Genomic DNA, 21,909 nt, shown 5'->3' on the forward strand with positions numbered 1-21,909 from the left:
AAAACAAAACAAAACAAAACAAAACAAAACAAAACAAAACAAAACAAAACAAAACAAAGGTGTAGGTCGAGTATTATAGACATTTTAACAATATTTGTTCTTCCAATCCATAAGCATGCAATGTCTTTCTGCTTCTTTGTGTCATCTTCAATTTTTTTCCTCAGTGTTTTATAGTTTTCAGAGTATAGGTCTTTAACCTCTTTGGTTACATTTATTCCTAGATATCTTACTATTTTGGGTGTAATTGTAAATGAGATTGTTTTCTTACTTTCTCTTTCTGCTGCTTCATTATTGGCATGTAGAAATGCAACAGACATCTCTGTACATTGATTTTGCATCCCGTGACTTTATGGAATTCATTGATCAGTTTTAGTAGGTTTCTGGTGGAGTCTTTCAGGTTTTCTATATATAGTATCATGTCAGCTGCAGTTTAAAGTCTGACTTCTTTCTTGCCGAACTGGATGGCTTTTATTTCTTTTTGTTGTCTGATTGCTGTGGCTGGACTTCTAGTACTATGATGGATAAAAGTGATGAGAGTGTACATCTTTGCCTTGTTCCTGACTTTAGGGGAAAAGCTCTCAGTTCTTCCCATTGAAGATGATATTAGTAGTGAATTTTTCATATGGCCTTTAGATGTTCCCTCCAACCCTACTTTAAGGGTTTTTATCATGAATTGATACTGTATTTTTCAAATACTTTTCCTGCTTCTATTGAAATGATCATATGGTTCTTAACGTTTCTCTTATTTTTTTTAATATGAAATTTATTGTCAAATTGGTTTCCATACAACACCCAGTGCTCATCCCAACAGGTGCCCTTCTAAATGCCCATCACACACTTTCCCCTCACTCCCACCCCCCCATCAACCCTCAGTTTATTCTCAGTTTTTAAGAGTCTCTTATGGTTTGCCTCCTTTCCTCTCTGTAACTTTTTTTTTTCCCTTTCCTCTCCCCCATGGTCTTCTATTAAGTTTCTCAGGATCCACATATGAATGAACAAGTGGTTTCTGTCTTTCTCCGTATGACTTATTTCTTGTTTCTCTTACTGATGTAATGTATCATGTTGATTGATTTGCAAATAGTGAACCAACCTGGCAACCCAGGAATAAATCCTACAAGATCATAGTGAATGATTTTTATAATGTATTGTTGAATTCAGTTAGCTAATACTTCATTGAGGATTTTTGCATCAGGGATATTGGCCTATAGTTCTCTCTATATACATACATATTTTTAGAAAGAGAGCGAGTGTAGGGGCACCTGGATGGTTCAGTTGGTTAAGCATCCAACTTCAGCTCAGGTCATGATCTCACGGTTCACGAGTTTGAGCCCCATGGCAGGCTCTGTGCTGACAGCTCAGAGCCTGGAACCTGCTTTGTATTCTCTCCCCCTCTCTGCTCCTCCCCTGCACATGTGTGCGCTCTCGCTCTCTCTCTCTCTCTCTCTCTCTCAAAAGTACATCTGAAAAAAGAAAAAAAGAGAGCAAGCAAGTGCATGTGGGGTAGAGAGGCACACAGAGAGAGAATCTTAAGCAGGCTCTGTGCTCAGATGAACATTTAGCTTAGATGCAGGGCTTGATTCCACGACCCTGGGATCATGACCTGAGCTGAAACAGAGTCGGACAACTGATTGAACTGCCCAGGTACCCATGTAGTTCTTTTTTTGTGCTGTCTTTATCTGGTTTAGGTATCAAAATAATGCTGACCTTATAGAATGAATATGGAAGTTTTCCTTCCTTTTCTGCTTTTTAGAATAGTTTGAGAAGAATACATATTAACTCTTCTTTAAATGTTTGGTATAATTTGCCTGTGAAGCCATCTAGTCGTAGATTTTGTTTGACAGGAGGTTTTTTTCCCCCATATTTTAATTTATTTTTGAGAAAGAGAGAGCATGAGGGGGGAGGGGCAGAGAGAGGCGGGCACAAAGGATCTGAAGTGGGCTCTGTGCTGACAGCAGTGAGCCTCACGTGCGGGACCTGAACTCAGGAACCATGAGATCATGACCTGAGCTAAAGTTGGACACTCAACCAAATGAGCCACCCAGGTGTCCCTTGTTGGGGTTTTTTTTGATTACTGAATCAATTTCATTGCTGGTAAACAGTCTGTTCAAATTTCTGTTTCTTTCTGTTTCTGTTTTGGTAGTTTATAAGTTTCTAGGAACATATCCATTTCTTCTAGGTTGTCCAGTTGGCTGGCATACAGTTTTTCATAAAGTTCTTTTATAATCATTTGTATTTCTGTGGTGTTGATTATTATTTCTCTTCTTTTCTTGATAAATCTGGCTACAGGTTTACCAATCATTGATTTTTTCAAAGAACCAGCTCTTGGTTTCATTAATCTGTTCTATTGTTTTTTTTTAGCTTCTATATCATTTATTTCTGCTCTGATCTTTATTATTTCCTTCCTTCTGCTGTTTTTAGGTTTTGTTAGTTCTTTTTCTAGCTCCTTTTGGTGTAAGGTTGTTTGATATTTTTCTTACTTCTTGACATAGGCCTGTAGTGCTGTATCTTTCCCTCTTAGAATCGCTTGTGCTGCATCCTAAAGGTTTTTTTCTTTTTTTGAAGTTTTGTGTGTTCGTTTTCATTTGTCTCATGTATGTTTTTACTTTTTCTATTATCTCCTGGTTGATCTATTCATTGTTTAGTAGCATGGTATTTAATCTCCATTGTATTTGTGATCTTTCCAGTGGTTGATATCTAGTTACATAGCGTTGTGGTCATTAAAGATGCCTGGTATGACTTCTTCTATTTGTTGAGAGTGGTTTCTGGGCTAATACATGGTCTATTCTGAAGAATGCTCCAGGCACACTTGAAAAGAATGTTTTAGGATAGAATGTTCTCAATATTTCTGCTAAATCCATCTGCTCCAGTGTGTCACTCAAAGGCATTCTTTCTTTGATGTTCTGTTTGGACATCAACACACACAATTGACATCATCTGTTAATACTGACACACAACACATCTGTCAATTGATGCAGCAGAATGTTAAAGTATCACTGTATTACTATCGATTAGTAATCAATTTGTATCTGTCTGTTATTAACATTTTTATATATTTGGGTGCTGCTATGCTGGGTGCATAAATATTTACAACTGTTAGATCTTGTTGGATTGTCCCTTTATTATTATACACTGTCCTTCTTTATGTCTTGTTACAGTCTTTGTTTTAAAGTGTGTTTTGTCTTGGGGAACCTGGGTGGCTCAGTCAGTTAAGCATCTGACTCTTGATTTTGGCTCAGGTCATGATCTCATGGTTTCGTTTGTGAGATCAAGCCCCAGTCAGACTCTGTGCTGACTGCGTGGAGCCTGCTTGGAATTCACTCATTTATTCTCTCTGCCCTTTCCCCACTCACATGTGCACTCACTCTCTGTCAAAATCAACAAACAAACAAACAAACAAAAAGTCCCTTTTGTCTGATATAAGTACACCTACTCTGGCTTTCTTTTGAAAACCATTTGCATGATAGATGTTTCTCCATTCCCGCACTTTCAATCTGTAAGCGTCTTCTGGTGTAAACTGAGTCTCTTATAGGCAGCACACAGATGGGTCTTCTTTTTTTTATCCATCCTGTCACTCTACATCTTTTTATTGCAGCATTTAGTTCACTTACATTCAAAGTAATTATTGATAGATACATATTTATTGCCATTTTATTACCTGTTTTGTGTGTGTTTCTGAAGATTTTTTTCTGATACTCTCTCGTCTTTTTTTCATGTTTTGCTAAGTTTCTTTAGTGATATATTTGGTTTTCTCTTTTTTCTTTGCAGGTTTATTAGTTTTTGATATTCAGGTTCTATATAACCTCTTCTGCATATAGCAGTCTATACTGAGTTGATGGTCATTTAAGTTTGAACCCATTCTTTTCTCCTCACCTCCCTAGATTTTACATATATGTAAAATTATATTTTATATCCTGTTTTTGTGAGTTCTTGATTTTTTATAGAAATCAGATCTACCTATTGTTTCTTCAAATTTTCTGCCCTCTTTTCATCCTCTTTTGGGACTCCTATAATGATTTTCATTACATTTGATGGAGTCACTGAATTCCCTAAGTCTATTATCACTTTGTGTAGTTCTTTTCTCTCTCTTGTGTTCAGTTTAATTACTTTGTCTTCCAGGTCACTAATTCTTTCTGCTGCTTCTTTCCTTCTGTTCATTCCATCAAACATGTTTCTGATTTCATTTATTGATCCCTTTATCTGAGCTATCTTATTCTTTATCTCTGTGTTAAGGTTCTCACTCTTTTCTCAAATCCAGTGAGTATCTTTGTGATCGCTGCTTTAAATTCTCTATCAGGCATGTTACTTATACCTGTTTCACTTAGATCTCTGGCCAAAGCCTTGTCCTGTTCTTTCATTGGGGATAAATTTCTGTCTCCTCATTTTGTTTGCCTCTCTGTGTCTGCTTCTATGTAAGAAAGTCAGCTATGTCTTTTGATCTTGAAAGTATTTACTTCACGAAGAAGAGGTCCCAGAGTACCTTGCCATGCTGTGTTTCCTGTTCATCAAAACCTGGCACTTCAGGGGTATATTTTATCTGTATTGCTTACTAACTGATATTATGGTGTTCCATTTTGTTAAACACTTGATGAAATTTCGATTTCCAACAAAAGCAGGACCTGAGATGAGCTTAAACAGTTTATTTGGAAAGTATTCTAAGGAAGGCCTCAAAGAGTAGACATACAAATTCAAACAATCACAGAACGTCCTTCGTATTGGTGACCAGCCACAGTATCAATCTGAAATAGTACTCTGCTTCTTTCTTTGGTGTCTCCTTATTCTCCATGTACCAGGGCCAGTTTCAGACTTCACCTGGAAAACTCAAGGCTGCAAACCAAGAGGCATCAGGGAGAATGTAGTTTGGGATGTGCTGAGCATTAGGCACAGCTCAGAGAATGGCAGACTTGATATTCACTGTTTTCACTAGCTACATTTTGAGGTTATTTGTCATCAAACAGCAGAAACTAATACAAAGGGGGAAAAGGGAGGATGGGTAAAAACTAAAGGGGAACAAAGAATTAAGGAAGAGTTTATTCTTTTTTTTTTAATTTTTTAAATGTTTTTATTTTATTTTTGAGAGAGACAGAGACAGAGCACGAGTGGGAGAGGGGCAGAGAGAGGGAGACACAGAATCCGAAGCAGGCTCCAGGCTGTGAACTGTCAGCACAGAGCCTGACGTGGGGCTCAAACTCACAAACTGAGATTATGACCTGAGCTGAAGTTGAATGCTTAACCAAATAAGACACCCTGGTGCCCCAGAGCTTTAAAAAAATTGTAGAGATTGTAGCTTTCAAAAAGGATAAGGGGGAAAAACATATCTGTACTTAAGGTGTGTGTATGTGTGTGTTGTGTATAAACTTTATTGATAGGCAACAAAAGGCTTAAAAATCAGAAAAAAGGAAAAATATTTTTAAAAAGGACAGTAAATATGAATATGAAATTAGCAAATCTCACTAAATATTTAAGTAGATAAATTATCCACTTTTTTAATTTGAAGGACTTTTTATACACATACACACACACACACACACACACACACACACACACACACCCACACACACATATATTATGTAAGGTCATAAAATAAGTCTCAACAAAATTAACTGGATCAAAATCATAGAAAGTATGTTCTACATGTTATAAAATTAGAAACCAGTAATAGAAAAAAAAATTGGTGAAATTTACAAGCATGTGGAAATTAAACTACAACTAAATAACCAATGGGTCAAAGAAGAAATCACAAGAGAAATGAGAAGATACTTTGAGATGAAAGTAAACTAAACATACCAATTTATGGAATGGAGCTAAAGCAAGAAGTAAAGATGGAATATAATAGCTGAAAATGCCTATGTTAAAAAAAGAGGAAGATCTCAAATCAATAACCTAAATTTCCACCATATTACTAGGAAAGAATCCCAACTAAACCCAAGGCAAATAAAAGGAAAGAATAAAATAGAAAAATACGGAAATTCTACTAAACTGTTAAGTTGGTTTTTAAAGATCAACAAAATTGGTAAATCTATAGCTACACTGACCGGGGGTGGGAGAACACTCACAATCAGTAAAATAAGGAAAGAGGGAATATTACTACCAACTCTACATAAATAAAAAAGATCTCAAGTGGATACTATGAACAATCTAATGCCAATAAGCTAGGTAAAATGAACAATTTCCTAGAGACACAAACTACTGAAATTGACTCAATACCTATAGGGAATACCTATAGGGGCACCTAGGTGGCTCAGTTGGTTGAGCTTCCAACTTCGGCTCAGGTTGTGATCTCACAGTTGGTGAGTTCGAGCCCTGAATTGGGCCCTGTGCTGACAGCTCAAAGCCTATAGCCTGTTTTGGATTCTATGTCTCCCTCTCTCTCTGTGCCCCTTCCCCACTTGCACTCTGTCTCTCAAAAATAAATAAATGCTAAAAAAATTAAAGAATTAACATTTGATGAACACTTACAAAAAGTAAGAGGAAGTAACTTCTCAACTAATTCTATGAAGCCACAGACATCTCAATAAAACACATCATCATCCCTATGAATACAGAAACAAAAATCCTCAACAGTAAATTAACAAACCAAATCTAGCAACATATAAAAAGGATTATGAACCACGATGAAGTGAGACTGTAGGACTGCACAGTCCCAACATATGAAAATTAATCAATGCAATACACCATGTTAATAAAGGGAAAACCAAATGGTTATCTCAGTAGATGCAGAAAAAACATCTGACAAAACCTAACACCTTTCATGATAAAAAATATTCAACATACCAGGAAGAGACCTTTCTTAGTCTGATAAAGAACCTCTATGAAAAACACATATACCTGGGGTGCCTGGGTGGCTCAGTCGGTTAAGTGCCCGACTCTTGGTTTTGGTTCAGGCCATGATTTCACAGTTCATGAGTTCAAGCCCTGCATCGGGCTCCGCACTGACAATGTGAAGCCTGGTTGGGATTGTCTCTCTCCCTCTCTTTCCACCCCTCCCCTGCTTGCTCTCTCAGTCTCTCTCAAAAATAAATAAACTTAAAAAAAAAAAAAAAACAACACATATCTAATATCATATTAAATCTTAAAAGACTGAAAACTTTCCCCCAAGGATCAGGAACAAAGGATGTCTGCTCTCACCATTTCTATACGACAGTATACCAGGGGTTCTGGTTTTCTTACGCAAGAAAAAGAAATAAAGTATGTCCAGATTAGAAAGGAGGAAGTAAAACTATCTGGATTTGGAGATGATATCATCTCATATATAGAAAGTCTTAAAAATCTACAATAAAACTATTTGAGCTAATAGTCTGACAAAGAAGCAAGACACAAGATTAATATACAAAAATTAGTGTATTTCCACACATTAGCAATGAACGATCTGAAGATGAAGTTAAGAAAAAAATTACATTTATAACAACATCAAACCAAGAAAATACTGAAGAACTGAACAAATAAGTATAAAACTGGACTCAGAAAACTATGAAACGTTTTTGAAAGGAATTAAAGACCTAAATATTTTGAAAGACATCCTGATCCATGGATCAGAAGACTTATTTTTGTTAACCTAATATTCCCCAAATTTACCTACAGATTATATCTAATCCTATATAAATCATAGCTGGCATTTTTGCAGAAATTAACAAGCTGATCCTCAAACTCATCAAGAAAATGCAAGGAAAGCAGAACAGTCCAAACAATCTTGAAAAAGAACCAACTCAAAACCTATTACAAAGCTTTAATAATCAAGACAGCATAAATGATGACAAAGAAGTCAACAGAATAGCAACTTCAGAAATAGACCCTTCTATTTATGTTGAATTTACTTTTTACAAGATTGTCAAGGCAATCAAATATGGGAAAGAATGGTCTTTTCAACAAACAGTAATGGAATAACTAACTGGATATCCACACCCAAAAGGATGTGGTTGGACCCCTATCTTATATACAAAAATTAACTTAAAAGAGATCATAGATCTAAACACAAAAGCTAAAAGTACAGAACTGTTAGAACAAATTAGAGGATTACATCTTTATGATCTTAGTTTGGGCAATAGTTTCTTAGATATGACACCAAAGCACTAGCCACAAAAGAAAAAACTGTATTGGACATCATCAAAATTAAAACCTTCATGCATCGAAGAACATTACACAGAAAGTAAAAGAAAAAACACCAAATGGGAGAAAATGTATGCAAATCATGTATCTGGTAAGGGTCTAGCATGCAGAATATATAAAGAGCTCTTAAAACTCAAGAACAAAAACACGAACAACCAACTAAACAAAGAAGGATAGGAGTAGACATTTTTCCACATTTTCTCAAAGATATACAATGGCCCACAAGTATATGAAAGGAACACTCAACATAATTTAGTCATAAGGAAAATGTAAATCAAAACCATGGGAGCCCCCACTAGGATGCTTAAAATCAATCAATCAATCAATCAATCATAAGTGTTAATGAGGAAGGATGTAGAAAAACTGGAACCCTCATAAATTGCTAGAGAAATTGTAAAATGGTGCAGCTTTGGAAAACAGTCTGGCAGTTAAGTAGTCAAAACAGAATTACCATATGACCCAGCAATTCCACTCTAGATATAAGAAATGAAATCACATGTCTACTAACAGCAGCACTTTTCATAATAGCCGAAAGATGGAAACAAGCCTAATATCATAAACTGGTAAGTAGATAAATAAAAAGTGGTATATCCATACGAAGGAACATTATTCAGGCATAGAAAGGAACAAAGTGCTGATTCATCCTTTAACAGGGATGAAACTTGAAAACATTATGCTAAGTGAAAGAAACCAGACACAAAAGGCCACATATTGTATGATTCTATTTATATGAAATGTCCAGAATAGGCAAATTCATAGAATCAGAAAACAGATTAGTAGTTTATAAGGACAAGAGGAAAGGAGAGTAATTATTAATGAGTATGGGGTTCCTTTTTGAGGTGATAAAAATGTTCTGATTTAGACAGTGATGATAGTTGCACAACCTTGTGAATATACTAAAAAACACTGAATTGCATACTTTCAAAGGGCAAATTTTATGTTATGTGAATATATCTCGATTTTTTAAAAAATGAGCTAGAACCTGTAGTTTTCACCATAGAATTAAAGGGGTTTATAAAATCATCTCATTTCTCACATTTTATGAAGAAACAGACACAACGGTGCAAAGTAGATTATCCATGGTTCTAAAGTTTAACAAGAGATGTGAACAGTATACAAGATATTTCTACTAAATTCTCAGAACATGTAAACAAATAAACCCACTTTAATAACAAACCCACATTTATTTACAAGGGACTATATACCCTTTAAGATATTATATAAAAATCAATGCCCTGAAATTCCAGCATCTATTTTAAAGCTCCAAAACTTGATTCTTAACCATTAATAAATATTTTATTAAAGGCAAAACAGCGATTTCACTGGTATTTCCTAAAGCACTTTTTTAAAAAAACGTTTATTTATTTTTGAGAGACAGAGAGAGACCGAGTATGAGGTGGGGAGGGGCAGAGAGAGAGGGAGACCCAAAATCCAAAGCAAGCTCCGGGCTCCGAGGTGTCAACACAGAGCCCAATGTGGGGCTCGAACCCACGAACTGTGAGCTCATGACCTGAGCTGAAGTTGAATGCTTAACCGAGCCACCCAGGCACCCCTAAAGCACTTTGAATAGTTAAAAATTTGCTCAGTTATCATTCACAGTTTTAATATATTTTGGAGATTTCATTCAGCATTAGTTTGGGGTCTGTATCTCCTCTCTTGAAATGTGGCCAGAATTGTGGCTGCTTTCAACCAACAGAAAAGGAACCAGTGAACTGATTAAAATTGTTATGTCACTTAATTTGGAATGATGTGTTATACACCAATAAATGGAAAAGCACATGTGATTTTTATAATAATGTAACAAGCAACTCTTATACCCTGATGATTCCTCTTTTCATAGTGCTCTGAAGTCATATATGTACCTCCCCCAAAAAGAAAGCAGGTATGAAAATACATGGGTAAACATGTATTTTTTTAAAAGACAAGAAAATTGGAGCGCCTGGGTGGCGCAGTCGGTTAAGCGTCCGACTTCAGCCAGGTCACGATCTCGCGGTCCGTGAGTTCGAGCCCCGCGTCGGGCTCTGGGCTGATGGCTCAGAGCCTGGAGCCTGTTTCCGATTCTGTGTCTCCCTCTCTCTCTCTGCCCCTCCCCCGGTCATGCTCTGTCTCTCTCTGTCCCAAAAATAAATAAACGTTGGATAAAAAAAAAAAAAAAAAAAGACAAGAAAATCATACAGTTTTCAAAATACCAAAAAATATAACCTAATATTCTGGTATGTTATAGAATTAAAAATATTCCCAAAAGATATCATGGAGGTAGGTACATTTATCAGCTTGGGCTTCCAAAAATTGTGTAGGTCTCAAAGTTTGGATATAATTTCAGACCATTTTTCCTGAATGGTTTATCGTAAAGCATTCTGATTTCCCAGGTTGTTTTCACTAAAGGATAGCTTTGGCCTTATTGGTAACTGGTAATCTCCTATACTGATTTAAAGGTGTTATGACATCTTACCATTTAACAGACAAATTCTGTCTGTGTCTATGCATACAGTGTGATCTCAAGGAAGAATGACAACTTTCTTTGCCTTATTTATGTTTACTTGATTTATCTGGATGGTTTTAAGGATTAAATGAGAGAAGACATGAAAAGTCCTAGGCACGGTGTTAGGCACAAAAGGGACATAACACCTCTGAAACCCAAATTTAGGACTAAACACTATGGCTTAGTAGTTGCAGAAAAGAATCACATGCCGATAGTAATTGTATGGAATTCTAAGTCATATTTTGCAACTTTTAGTAGACCATTTTAAAAGTTCAGCATATTATGAAACACATCAATTTATGCTACAGTAATATTTCAGTAACAGAGAAGGCACATTTTTTGAGAGAGGAGGGAGAGAGAAGCAGAGAGGGAGGAAGAGAATCTTAAGCAGGCTCCATGCCAGCATGCCAGCGAGATCATGACCTGAACTGCAATCAAGAGTCGGATGCTTAACCAACTGCACCACCCAGGTGCCCCAGAGAAGGTAATTTTTAATATTTACCTTGATCAAATATTTTTCCCATCTGTCTGCCGTAACAGATTTGCCAATCTTCCTCATCAACTTCAAATGGAGCTCCACCAATTCTTTTGGTACTTAAAAGAAAGAAAAAATACTGTTAGCTCACAAAATAAAACATTTATAAACATTTAAGATGAAAAAAGAACTTTCCCCTTCTCTGAATACTTTTTTCAAAATAGAGGATGTTGACTTTAACTATCTTTTAGACCTCTGAATCAGAAAAGACTAAACTAGGGCAACAAATAACTGAAAACCACTCTCTTAAAGATGAGCAGGAATATTCACATTTTCTTTCAAAGCATTATCAAGTAAGAATGAACTCGAATGTAAACTGTGGATTTTTGAGTGATAATGATAGGTCAATGTAGGTTCATTAATTATAACAAATGTACTTCTGTGGTGCCAGGAGATATGGATAGTGGAGGTCGTGTGTTGAGAAAGAGTATATACGTGAACTCTCTTTGTGCTTTGTGCTCTTTGAACTTTGTGCTCTATTTTTCTGTGAATCTAAAACTGCTCTAAAAAAATAAAGCCAATTAAAAAAAATATATCATCAAGTAAAAGCCCTTAACCATACAACCACAATTTCTACTACTGTTTGTTTCTCATAACACGTATTTGTATACTTTACTGACATTACAGACCAAGACACAGATTCACAGAATTAGAAAAGAATCAAGGAATATAAATTCCAAGTTGGATATGGATATGGATATCTCAGAAACAGTCCAATGGCTTTCAACCTATTTCACAAAACTATTCTTTCGATCTATACCTTCTCCATGGGCTAAAGTCCTCTACATCATCCCTCCGGATCTTCACTTGACAACTTTCAGGACAGAACACTGACTTATCTTCCAAAGTTCTAGTTATTAGAAAGCCTTATACAAAGTCAAAATCTGCCTTCCTACACCTGGTTCTTACTCTTATTCTCTAGTTTCAAAGACAATATTTTCAATTCCTCTTCAGCTAGAACCTTCAAATACTTGAAGACTGTTTTACCTTCCCTCAGATTTTCTCTTCTAACTGTAAACAGCCAGAGTTCCTCCATATATCCCTTGGGTATGACGTGATTATGTTGTTTAATTATATCTGTTAGACGGAAGGGAAATAAAAGGACACACATACACAGCCATCAAATTTGGCATTTTCCAAATACCACTAAGAGAAACAGGAGGTATACTCTCTAAAATGTTTCCATAATCAAATACATTAGAAAAATACTGGATTGGGGTGCCTAGGTGGCTCAGTCGGTTAAGTGTCCAACTCTCGGTTTTGGCTCAGGTCATGATCTCATGGTTCGTGGATTCAAGCCCTGCGTTGGGCTCTGCGCTGACAACGTGGAGCCTGCTTTGGATTACCTCCCTCCCTCTCTCCCTCTCTCAAAATAAATAAATAAACTTAAAAATTTTAAAAAAAAGAGGAAAGAAAAGAAAAATACTGGATCAAAACAAAGGTCTTTTTTTTAAGTGCAGGACTTCTTGACAACTTTATTGATGGATCTTGTGTGCACGTGAATATCCAAGGATATAATCTTCAACATCCACCTAATATCCATGGAATTTTGTGTGAAACAGACATACAACACTAGCTTATCTTAGGATACAAGTGCTCTTAAGAACAGGTTGGGAAATGATGGACTAATTTTCAGTCATTCTTTTAGACTCTTCACTCTCCACTAAGCTAATTTTAACTTGAAACAACTCTGCAGTATAAAAACACTGACCCATTCAATAAATTTCTGTGGGACCACTATTACTAAACAAGAAAAAATATCCTTAGTGGGCCTACTCATGTGAGTCTTTTTAGGGCGTTAGACAGTGGATCGTGGGTTGGAGGTGGGGTGGTGGTGGTGGAAAGAAGCATAGGACGGGTGGTTACAGACAAGTAGACTATTATTCTAAGTCCAAACCTGAACTTGGGATTGAGGGTGAGGCAGAGAAAAGGGGAGAAAGGACCTTACTTACAGGAGTAACAGCAGATGCAAAAGACTGAAAAAGAAGTGATCATGGAACTGGAGGCATGGAAAAAGGACATCATCATGAAGAGCTTTGTAAGTCCAGGCTAAGAAATTTACATTTAAAAATTTAGACAAGAGAGTGCTTTCTCTGCACTTTAGAAAGCAAGTGAATTGTAGGAAAACAGATTGCTTTTATTTCCTTGCTTGTTTTGGGAGGTGGATGCAAGGCAGAGATAAGATGTAAATTCCAGAAAATATCAACCCAGAAAGATGGGAGTAACGTGAACATAGGTAGAGGTAGTACAAACAGAATTAGGCAGATCTGAGAAATATTTAGGAAACAAATAATACAACTTAGTGATTGACTGCTTGTGCAAAGCTATAGCGAGAGTCAAGAAAACCTGAGGCACCGGCTTGGGTAAGTGAGTAGACTCCAATGACAACACAGTAGGAAGAAAAAGACAAGGGCTCAATTGTCAGCTTAATATAAGGTGATCATGATTTTTCTGGTGAACACTGCATCTCAAATTCCTCATCTGTAAAGGGCGACATTAGCTATTTTACAGTTTTAAAGCTGTAAAATACATAAAGCTAAAACATGTTTATTTTTGTTATGACACTTGTGGAACCAAAGTCTGTTTCAATTTCTCCTTTTCCGCTTTCCCAAACACAACAGTCTTGATGATTCAGCCTTTAGATATCTCAACCCTGTGCCCTATTTCCCCCACTTTCTCTAGGATATTACTGTACCTTCTCACTTCAAAAAAATAACTATGATAGTCTCTTATAACCAATCTTCCAAAAATACTGTTTTCATAACACTTCCCATTCATCGACATCTTTTCTGGCTCCTAAATAACTATATTAAACTCATCCAGATTTCTTACTCTAGCCTCAGAGTCTTAAAGTCAGTCTCACCCTAACTCTTCAATCATTCTCTCACTTTTACACTGAAATCCTTCATTCAAATCAAAACAGGATTCTGGCCTGTTCACTAAGCATACACAGTCCACTACCTATCTGGGCTCTATTCAAGCCTTCTAGTTTACTGTTTTCTCCCACTTGAATTGTATTTATCTTTCTACGTCTTATCAATAAAAGGCCCAAAGTCTCTGTGATAGCCTTTTAATGATTCCAGCAACATGTTTATCCTTGGAATGTCCAAAGTATTCATTCTGCCTATATCATTTCCTTAGCAGCTGGCTAAAAGCTTTGCATCAGTGCTTTATACATGTCTTCCATTATCATAAAGATACATGAAATCACACACAAAAAAATTGATATAATTAGTACTACTATATTTCTAAAAATCTAAAAGGACAGAAATAAATGTATGCAAAAAAAAAGGATTTCATCCCACTTGGCAACTGTAGACATTATTGATTTAGGCATACAGAAATAAATGATATATATATATATATATATATAAAGAAATAAATTACATAGTACTTGATTTGCTTATTAGGCCATTGGCTCTTGCACAGCACTGTCCAACAGAAATATAAGATGAGTCACATAATTTCAAATTTTCTAGTAGTTCATTCATAAAAATAAGTCAAAATTAATTTTAATAATATATTTTATTTAATACTACATATCCGAATGTTATTTCAATATATACTCAAGATTTAAAATACCAGGTATTTAAAATTTTTTTCACTTAATATTTTTATTTATTTTTTTAAATTGTGAAGGTGGTCCGGCTTTAGCTAAGGTCATGATCTCATGGTTCATGAGTTCAAGTCCCACATGGGGCTTGCTGCTGCAATGCAAAGCCCACTTCGGATCCTCTGTCCCCCCCCGCCCCCCGCCATTTCTTCCCCTTCCCCCATGCTCTGTCACTCTCAAAAATAAATAAATATTAAAATAAATATATAAAGAGTGATATAACTGACACATAACATTATATCAGTTTTTTTATTTTTTAACGTTTATTTATTTTTAAGAGAGACAGAGAGGGAGAGGGACACACGGAACATGAGTAGGGGAGGGACAGACAGAGAAAGGGAGACACAGAAACTTTAGCAGGCTATAGGCTCTGAGCTGTCAGCGCAGAGCCTGAAGCAGGGCTCGAATCCACAAACCGTGAGATCATAACCTGGGCTGAAGATGGGTGCTCAACTGACCCAGCCACCCAGGAGCTCCATATTAGTTTCATTTGTACAACATAGTGGTTCAGTATTTGTATACCTTGTAAAATGATCACAGTAAATCTAGTTAACATCTATTACCCTTACATGACTGCAAAAAAATTTTGTAAGGAGAATGTTTAAGATTTATTCTCAGCAACTTTCAAACACGCAATACGGTATTACTAACTGTAGTCACCATGCTGCACATTATATTCCCATGATTTATTTATTTTATACCTGGAAGTCTATACCTTTAGACCCCCCCCTTCATTCAATTTACATCTTATTTTTTGTACTAAGTATTAAAAACATATTGTACATTTTACACTTACAGCACATCTCAGTTCACACTAGCCATATTCAAGTGCTCAAGAGCCATTTATGTCTAGTGGCTACTATAGTGGATCATACAGAGCTAGTATATTTAAAACTAAAATGTATAACCCACAATTTACTTATAACTTACTTACATTTTTGAGATAATTGACAAATTAATTTCAGATATACAACTTAATTGAATACTTGTATATATTACAAAATGATCACCACAGTAAATCTAGTTAACAACTAATTTGTTTATATATTTTGTTTCAAATAGAACTGACAAGCTGGTGATCTTTATGGACATTAGTGGCTCTTAATATTTTGTCAATTGGTAAGAAACAGGCAAAAACTTCAACAGTAAAATTATAATCAACATCGTGGTTAAATTGAAAATATTAAAATTCCCATACTCTGTATTCTCTAAACATGCTGTCTATTCAAGAGACCATTCTATGATGAACAGAAATAGTCTATATCTGTCCTTTCCAATACAGAGTCATCTATATGGCTTGATATGTGGCTAATAAAACTGAGGTACTAAACTTTAATTTTAGGTACTAACTTTTAGGTACTAAATTTAGGTACTAACTTTAATTTTAGGTACTAATTTTAGGTACTAACTTTTAATTTTTTAAATTAAACTTAAATATCCACGTGTAGCAAGTGGCTATGATTTTGGACAGTGAAGCTGTAAATTATCAATTATATTTTTAAAACACATGATCGTTTTCTAAAACACACAGTGACAATCTGTAAATTCACTTATTTATCACCTGGAACATTTTCTAAATAGTCTCATTTCCCAAGCATTAAGATAATTATTAACTTCCTTCTCTAAATGTATCTATTAACCAACTTCACGTCATTCTGAAAAATATAGGTTTTGTCACAGCTGAACCTTTCACTAGATAGATATGATACATAACCTTTAACTGACCCATTTCTTTCATAAGGCCTCAGGAGGTGAAAGACTGTGGAGCAGAAGAAAAGGTCAGGGTTGTGCGAATTCAGGAAGGCCCTGCCAAGATGATGTAGGCATGAAGCAGCAGAAAGTGGCAGAATCCCAGACTGCATTACTGATCCAATCACCCAAAGATGTTCTATATTTGGACATTTTTCTCTTTTTTTAACATTATTTTTTAATGTTTATTTTTGAGAGACAAAGAGACAGAATGTGAGTGGAGGAGAGGCAGAGAGAGACAGGGAGGGAAAGAGAGGCGGAGAGAGAGAGACAGAATCCAGGCTGTCTCCAGGCTCCAAGCTGTCAGCACAGAGGCTGACGCAGGCTTGAACCCATGAACCGTGAGATCATGACCTGAGTCGAATGCTCAGTCAGATGCTCAACCGAATGAGCCACCCAGGCGCCCCTATATTTGGACATTTTTCTAAGCATCTTTCCAGCACCAAGCCTTAAGAATGCTACTGCTTCTGCAGTCCCAGTCTCACTACTTATAATTTTGCTTTCTAAATGGTCAAAATTCACAGCAACTCATAATAACTACATGATAGAATTCTTCTCATTTCTCAATAAAGTTTTACTTAAACTTCTTCTATGCTTTTTTTTTTTAGTTTATTTTGAGAGAGAGCACACAAGTGCATGCAGAAGCAGGGAAGGGGCAGAGAGAGAATCCCAAGCAGGCTCCACACTGTCAGCACAGAGCCTGACACAGCACTAGATCCCATGAACCATGAAATCATGATCTGAACAGAAATCAAGAGTTGGACGCTGCCCGACTGAGCCACCCAGACACCCCTAAACTTCCTCTATGCTTGTAAGCAAAGATACACTTACAGTCCCAAAATAGTTGATTTCATATAGGTTACTGATCAAAGAACATTGATTTCAGATATGATGATTAAAAGATAACCTAACAATAAACTTTTACTTATTGCTCAGTTTTTTCCAAACTCTGTCGAGGGAGCACAGATTAGCAAATTCATTAGCAATAATGAGACTATTCCAACAGACCACTTGATCCTTGAAATAACTATTATGCATTTATATACCTTATCTTCAAATAATTCATTTAATCAATCATCCTAAAATTTTCTGAAAAGCAGAGGAACAGTTCAGACAATGAACTGTAATTTAGGCCACTCTCCGAAAAGCCACAGTTCAGAGAAGCCAAGTAAGTATAATATAAATCACTAAGCTCAGCTTATTACCACAGTGGAAAAAAATAAATCCAAGAAGACCTAGTATGCAGGCAGATAAACCAACGGGTATCTGCTGCTCCACTTTAGGTTTGTTTCATTTAGAATCATACTGCTGTTCTCCTACAGGTAGAGAAACCAAACATGGTTCAGATTATTTAAGAACCCAAACTATGAAAATGTCTCCGCTACAAAGAAAGTAATCAGGGGTGCCTGGGTGGCTCAGTCGGTTGAGCGTCCAACTTCAGCTCAGGTCATGATCTCACACTCCGTGAGTTCGAGCCCCGCATTGGGCTCTGTGCTGACAGCTCAGAGCCTGGAGCTTGCTTCAGATTCTGCGTCTCCCCCCTCTCTGCCCCTCCCCTGCTCATGCTCTGTCTCTCTCTGTCTCAAAAATAAATAAAAACATTAAAAAAATTAAAAAAAAAAAAGAAAGAAAGTAATCAGTGTACTGGAAGTAATCAGCATGGTTGGAGGTTGTGATAACCAGCAATTCAGCACTCCTTCCCAAAGGAGAAGGTAGATATTTCTTATGGAGAGGAAAGGCCTCTTTCTGGGTAAAATGATGTGAGCCACACTCACATTAGTCGGTCTTTAAGGGGCTTCCTTTTCCTTACACATAAGGAACAACGTCCTGGCAGAGGGAATCTGAGATACTGGAGACCATGGCTTCCAGCACCATATGCCTTCACCTCTAATCAGATGATTGTATTTCCCTTGTCTCTTTTCTCTCTGCTTAATAATCACAGAGGACTTGAAGGGTGGAGAATAGGAGCGAAAGACCCTAAATGAATTTGAAAAGAAATAGTAATGTGACAGTATTTAAGGGAGAGGAGGACCTTTCCCCCAACAAACTCCAACAGTGAAAAATTCAAAGACTAGTACGCCCTTCACCTAGACGCATCAATTGCTAACATTTTAGGGAAACATTTTATAAACGGTAAAACCATTAATAAAGATGAGACCTTAAAGAAGCAGCCAACCAAGCCAAGGTAGAGAAGAGAATGCTAGCCACAAGGAAATGCCTATACAGAAAGCTTCTAGCGTGGCTGGTGAAGAAGTAAGCAGGAGCCAAATCCTATAAAGCCTTGGGTGCCATGGAAAGAGTTGAGATTTTATTGTAAGTGTTATAAGAACTTGAGAGAGAAATTTAGGAAAGATTCATGATCCAAGTTTTTAAAAGATCATTCTGTATCTAGGATCTGCTTCAAAATAATCTAGGCAGCTGGCGGGGGTGGGGTGGGGGGGGGGAGTAGATGGAGTTACAGATGAAACAAAATCATAACATTGTACCAAAGTGGGGGGGGGTGATGGGTACATGGAAGTTCATTATACAACTTTCTACTTTCGTATCTTTCACATTTTCCATAATTTAAAAAGGTAAAGGAGATGTGGAGGTCACTCTGGTTGCTCTGTGAGGAATGAATGAGAGGGAAGCAAATACTACTAATTAGGAGGCTACTGCCACACTTCAGCAAGAGATGATGATGGCCCAGGATAAGGCTGCAGCAGCATAGATGCAGAGAAGTGCCCTCAAGGAAAAGTGCAAAATGTAGAAAGTTTCTAACAAGCACCTTCACCAATCTTGATCAGGAAGTACCTACTATATACTTGTCTTCAATGTGATCCCAATTAATTTGTTCATTTTTAAATTAAAACAAAAAATTTTTTTAACGTTTATTCATTTTTTGAGACACAGAACGAGACAGAGGGTGAGTGGGGAAGGGACAGAGAGAGGGAGACACAGAATCTGAAGCAAGCTCCAGGCTCTGAACTGACAGCACAGAGCCCAATGCGGGGCTCGAACTCACAGACTGCGAGATCATGACCTGAGCCGAGTCAGACACCCAACCGACTGAGCCACCCAGGCACCCCATAATTAATTTGTTCATTTTTAAAAGCAGAAACCACTTTTTGTTTAACCATACTAAGTCAGAAAAGGAACACACACACATTTAATAATAAATCGAATAAATTTATTTGTATCATGTCTTATTTCTGATACTCTTCATCATTTCAAATGTCCATGTTTCACTTAAAAGCCTATACTTAATATTTCAACTAATACTTAAAAGTTCTATTATGTATGTATTATGAAAAGCATTAGACACAGTCAGGAGAAAGAGGTGCAAACTTCAATTTCCTTGTCCATATAAAGTTGATCTAAAGTCCTCCAGCTCTATTGTTTAATGCCTAAGTCCAGGTATTGAGGCAGGTATTAATTGCCTAATAATAACACAACAGTCAATCATGGGATCTTAGAATTTTTGAACTGAAAGCAATGATCTAATTGACACTATCTAACAGACTAGAAAATTTAGTTAACAAAGATATGATGTGAATTGCCTACCACCAAGCAGAGGCCAGGCAAGAGCCCAAACCTTCCAAGCCCAGTGCTCTAATGTTTCTTAAAGTATTAAATGAATAGAGAAACAGTTCAGAAGACCTAACCTACGAATCAAGCCACCCCTTCTGCACAGCTCCATTTAAATCCATTTATTTATTTTTTTTTTTTTAATTTTTTTTTTCAACGTTTTTATTTTATTTTTGGGACAGAGAGAGACAGAGCATGAACGGGGGAGGGGCAGAGAGAGAGGGAGACACAGAATCGGAAACAGGCTCCAGGCTCTGAGCCATCAGCCCAGAGCCCGACGCGGGGCTCGAACTCACGGACCGCGAGATCGTGACCTGGCTGAAGTCGGACGCCTAACCGACTGCGCCACCCAGGCGTCCCTAAATCCATTTAAAGTATACAAATCAATTGGTTTTCTTTTATTACATAATTAACTTTTTAAATTGTGGTACAATACAAATAACATAAAATTAACATTTTAACCATTTTTAAGTGTACACCTCAGTGGCATTAACTAGACTCACAACACAGTGCCACCACCACTATTTTCCAATCCATCTTACAGGTAAAATTTTAAAATAGCCACTCCACTTCCAAATTGCTTTCTGGAAACTTATAACTATAAAAACAAAATCCACGATAGTATATGTTCTCAGTGAGAGTAATATTAATATCATATAGTCTTAATTATCGTTAAGTCTCACTTTGTAATTATCTACCATCTATCTCTTCTTCCTCCTCTCTCCCATCCTCAGATGTAAGCTCCATGAAGACAAGGGCCAGATCCAACTGCTTTTTTCATCATTGTATTCTCAGTACCAAGCACAGTTCCTGATTCACTCAAGGACTTGATGAACTGGAACAGAGGCAAGAAAATAAAGGAGAAGGAAAACAACAGGGAGAGAAGGAAGAAAGTAAAACAGTTCTGCTGCTGCTAGAGAAAAAGAGAGTTGCTACAGGTGTCAAAGAGAAATTATGTGAACTAACAGTAGGCAGGAAAGTGATGAGGAAGTGGATAAAAAAGACGGCAAAAGTGGCTTTGGGTTCACTGTGTGAGCCATCAGGCGATATCACCAATTCAAGACAACTTATTTGCAGTTTATGTTTATCCCTTTCTCTCCCTTTTGAGGGGAGAAATGGAAGAGGTGAATGCTCCCATGGGAATCTGTATATAGGAGCAAATAATGAAGTCTGTGTGTTTAAGTAAATACCTATATAAGGGCACCTGACTGGCTCAATCGGTAGACTGATCCCTGGAGTTGTGAGTTCAAGCACATTGGGTGCAGAGATTACTTAAAAAAAAAAAAAAGAAAAGAAAAAGAAAAGAAAAGAAAAGGCCTCCATTTCTTTGTGAAATGTATAGTCTATTCCTTGCTAACAAGTGACCAGTTTACACTTTTCCTTCAATCAACATTCATTTAACAAACAGAGATAGCTAGATGAGTAACATACTATGTCATCTTAGTGTCTTGAAATCTTGGCATTAGACACAGACAAGAAATGGGTAACACTGTAATTTCTATAGTTATTTCAATGAACAAGAAAATGCATATCAGAACACTATTATAAACCCTAAAACAATACAAACCAAAGTTACTGTTACTCACCACCAGATGGTGTTCACGTCTTATTAAAAGCAAAACAATGACACCTTATTTGGGGGCCAGCCAGCTGACTGCTAAAAATGATTATTAAGTAAACCAGGGTATCTGAATAAAATGTTGGTGATTTTTAAGTAAATGCAATTAAAACATCAGCAAAACAAGAGTAATAAAAAATTAGATTCTGCCTGAAGACTTCTAAAGGAACTGATTTGTTCATGTGCACATTTGATAACTCTACAATATAAGGGGGAAAAAAAACAGTCCATGTGTTTCTTGT

At 36.6% G+C, this 21,909-nt stretch overlaps 1 protein-coding gene across 2 annotated transcripts in view; it reads right to left on the reverse strand.

Moving 5' to 3' along the window:
* The window catches only part of RSF1 (remodeling and spacing factor 1), a 163,586-nt gene that overhangs the window by 108,794 nt on the left and 32,883 nt on the right, over window positions 1-21,909 (reverse strand). For both annotated transcript variants that reach the window (XM_040489460.1, XM_040489459.1), the window contains exon 2: window positions 11,088-11,179. In XM_040489460.1, coding sequence (XP_040345394.1) covers window positions 11,088-11,179 — 92 coding nt within the window. The remainder of the gene's footprint in view (window positions 1-11,087; window positions 11,180-21,909) is intronic.

Source organism: Herpailurus yagouaroundi, unplaced genomic scaffold (genome assembly GCF_014898765.1).
Source record: "Herpailurus yagouaroundi ecotype Mexico unplaced genomic scaffold, PumYag 180, whole genome shotgun sequence".
NCBI lineage: Eukaryota > Metazoa > Chordata > Mammalia > Carnivora > Felidae > Herpailurus > Herpailurus yagouaroundi.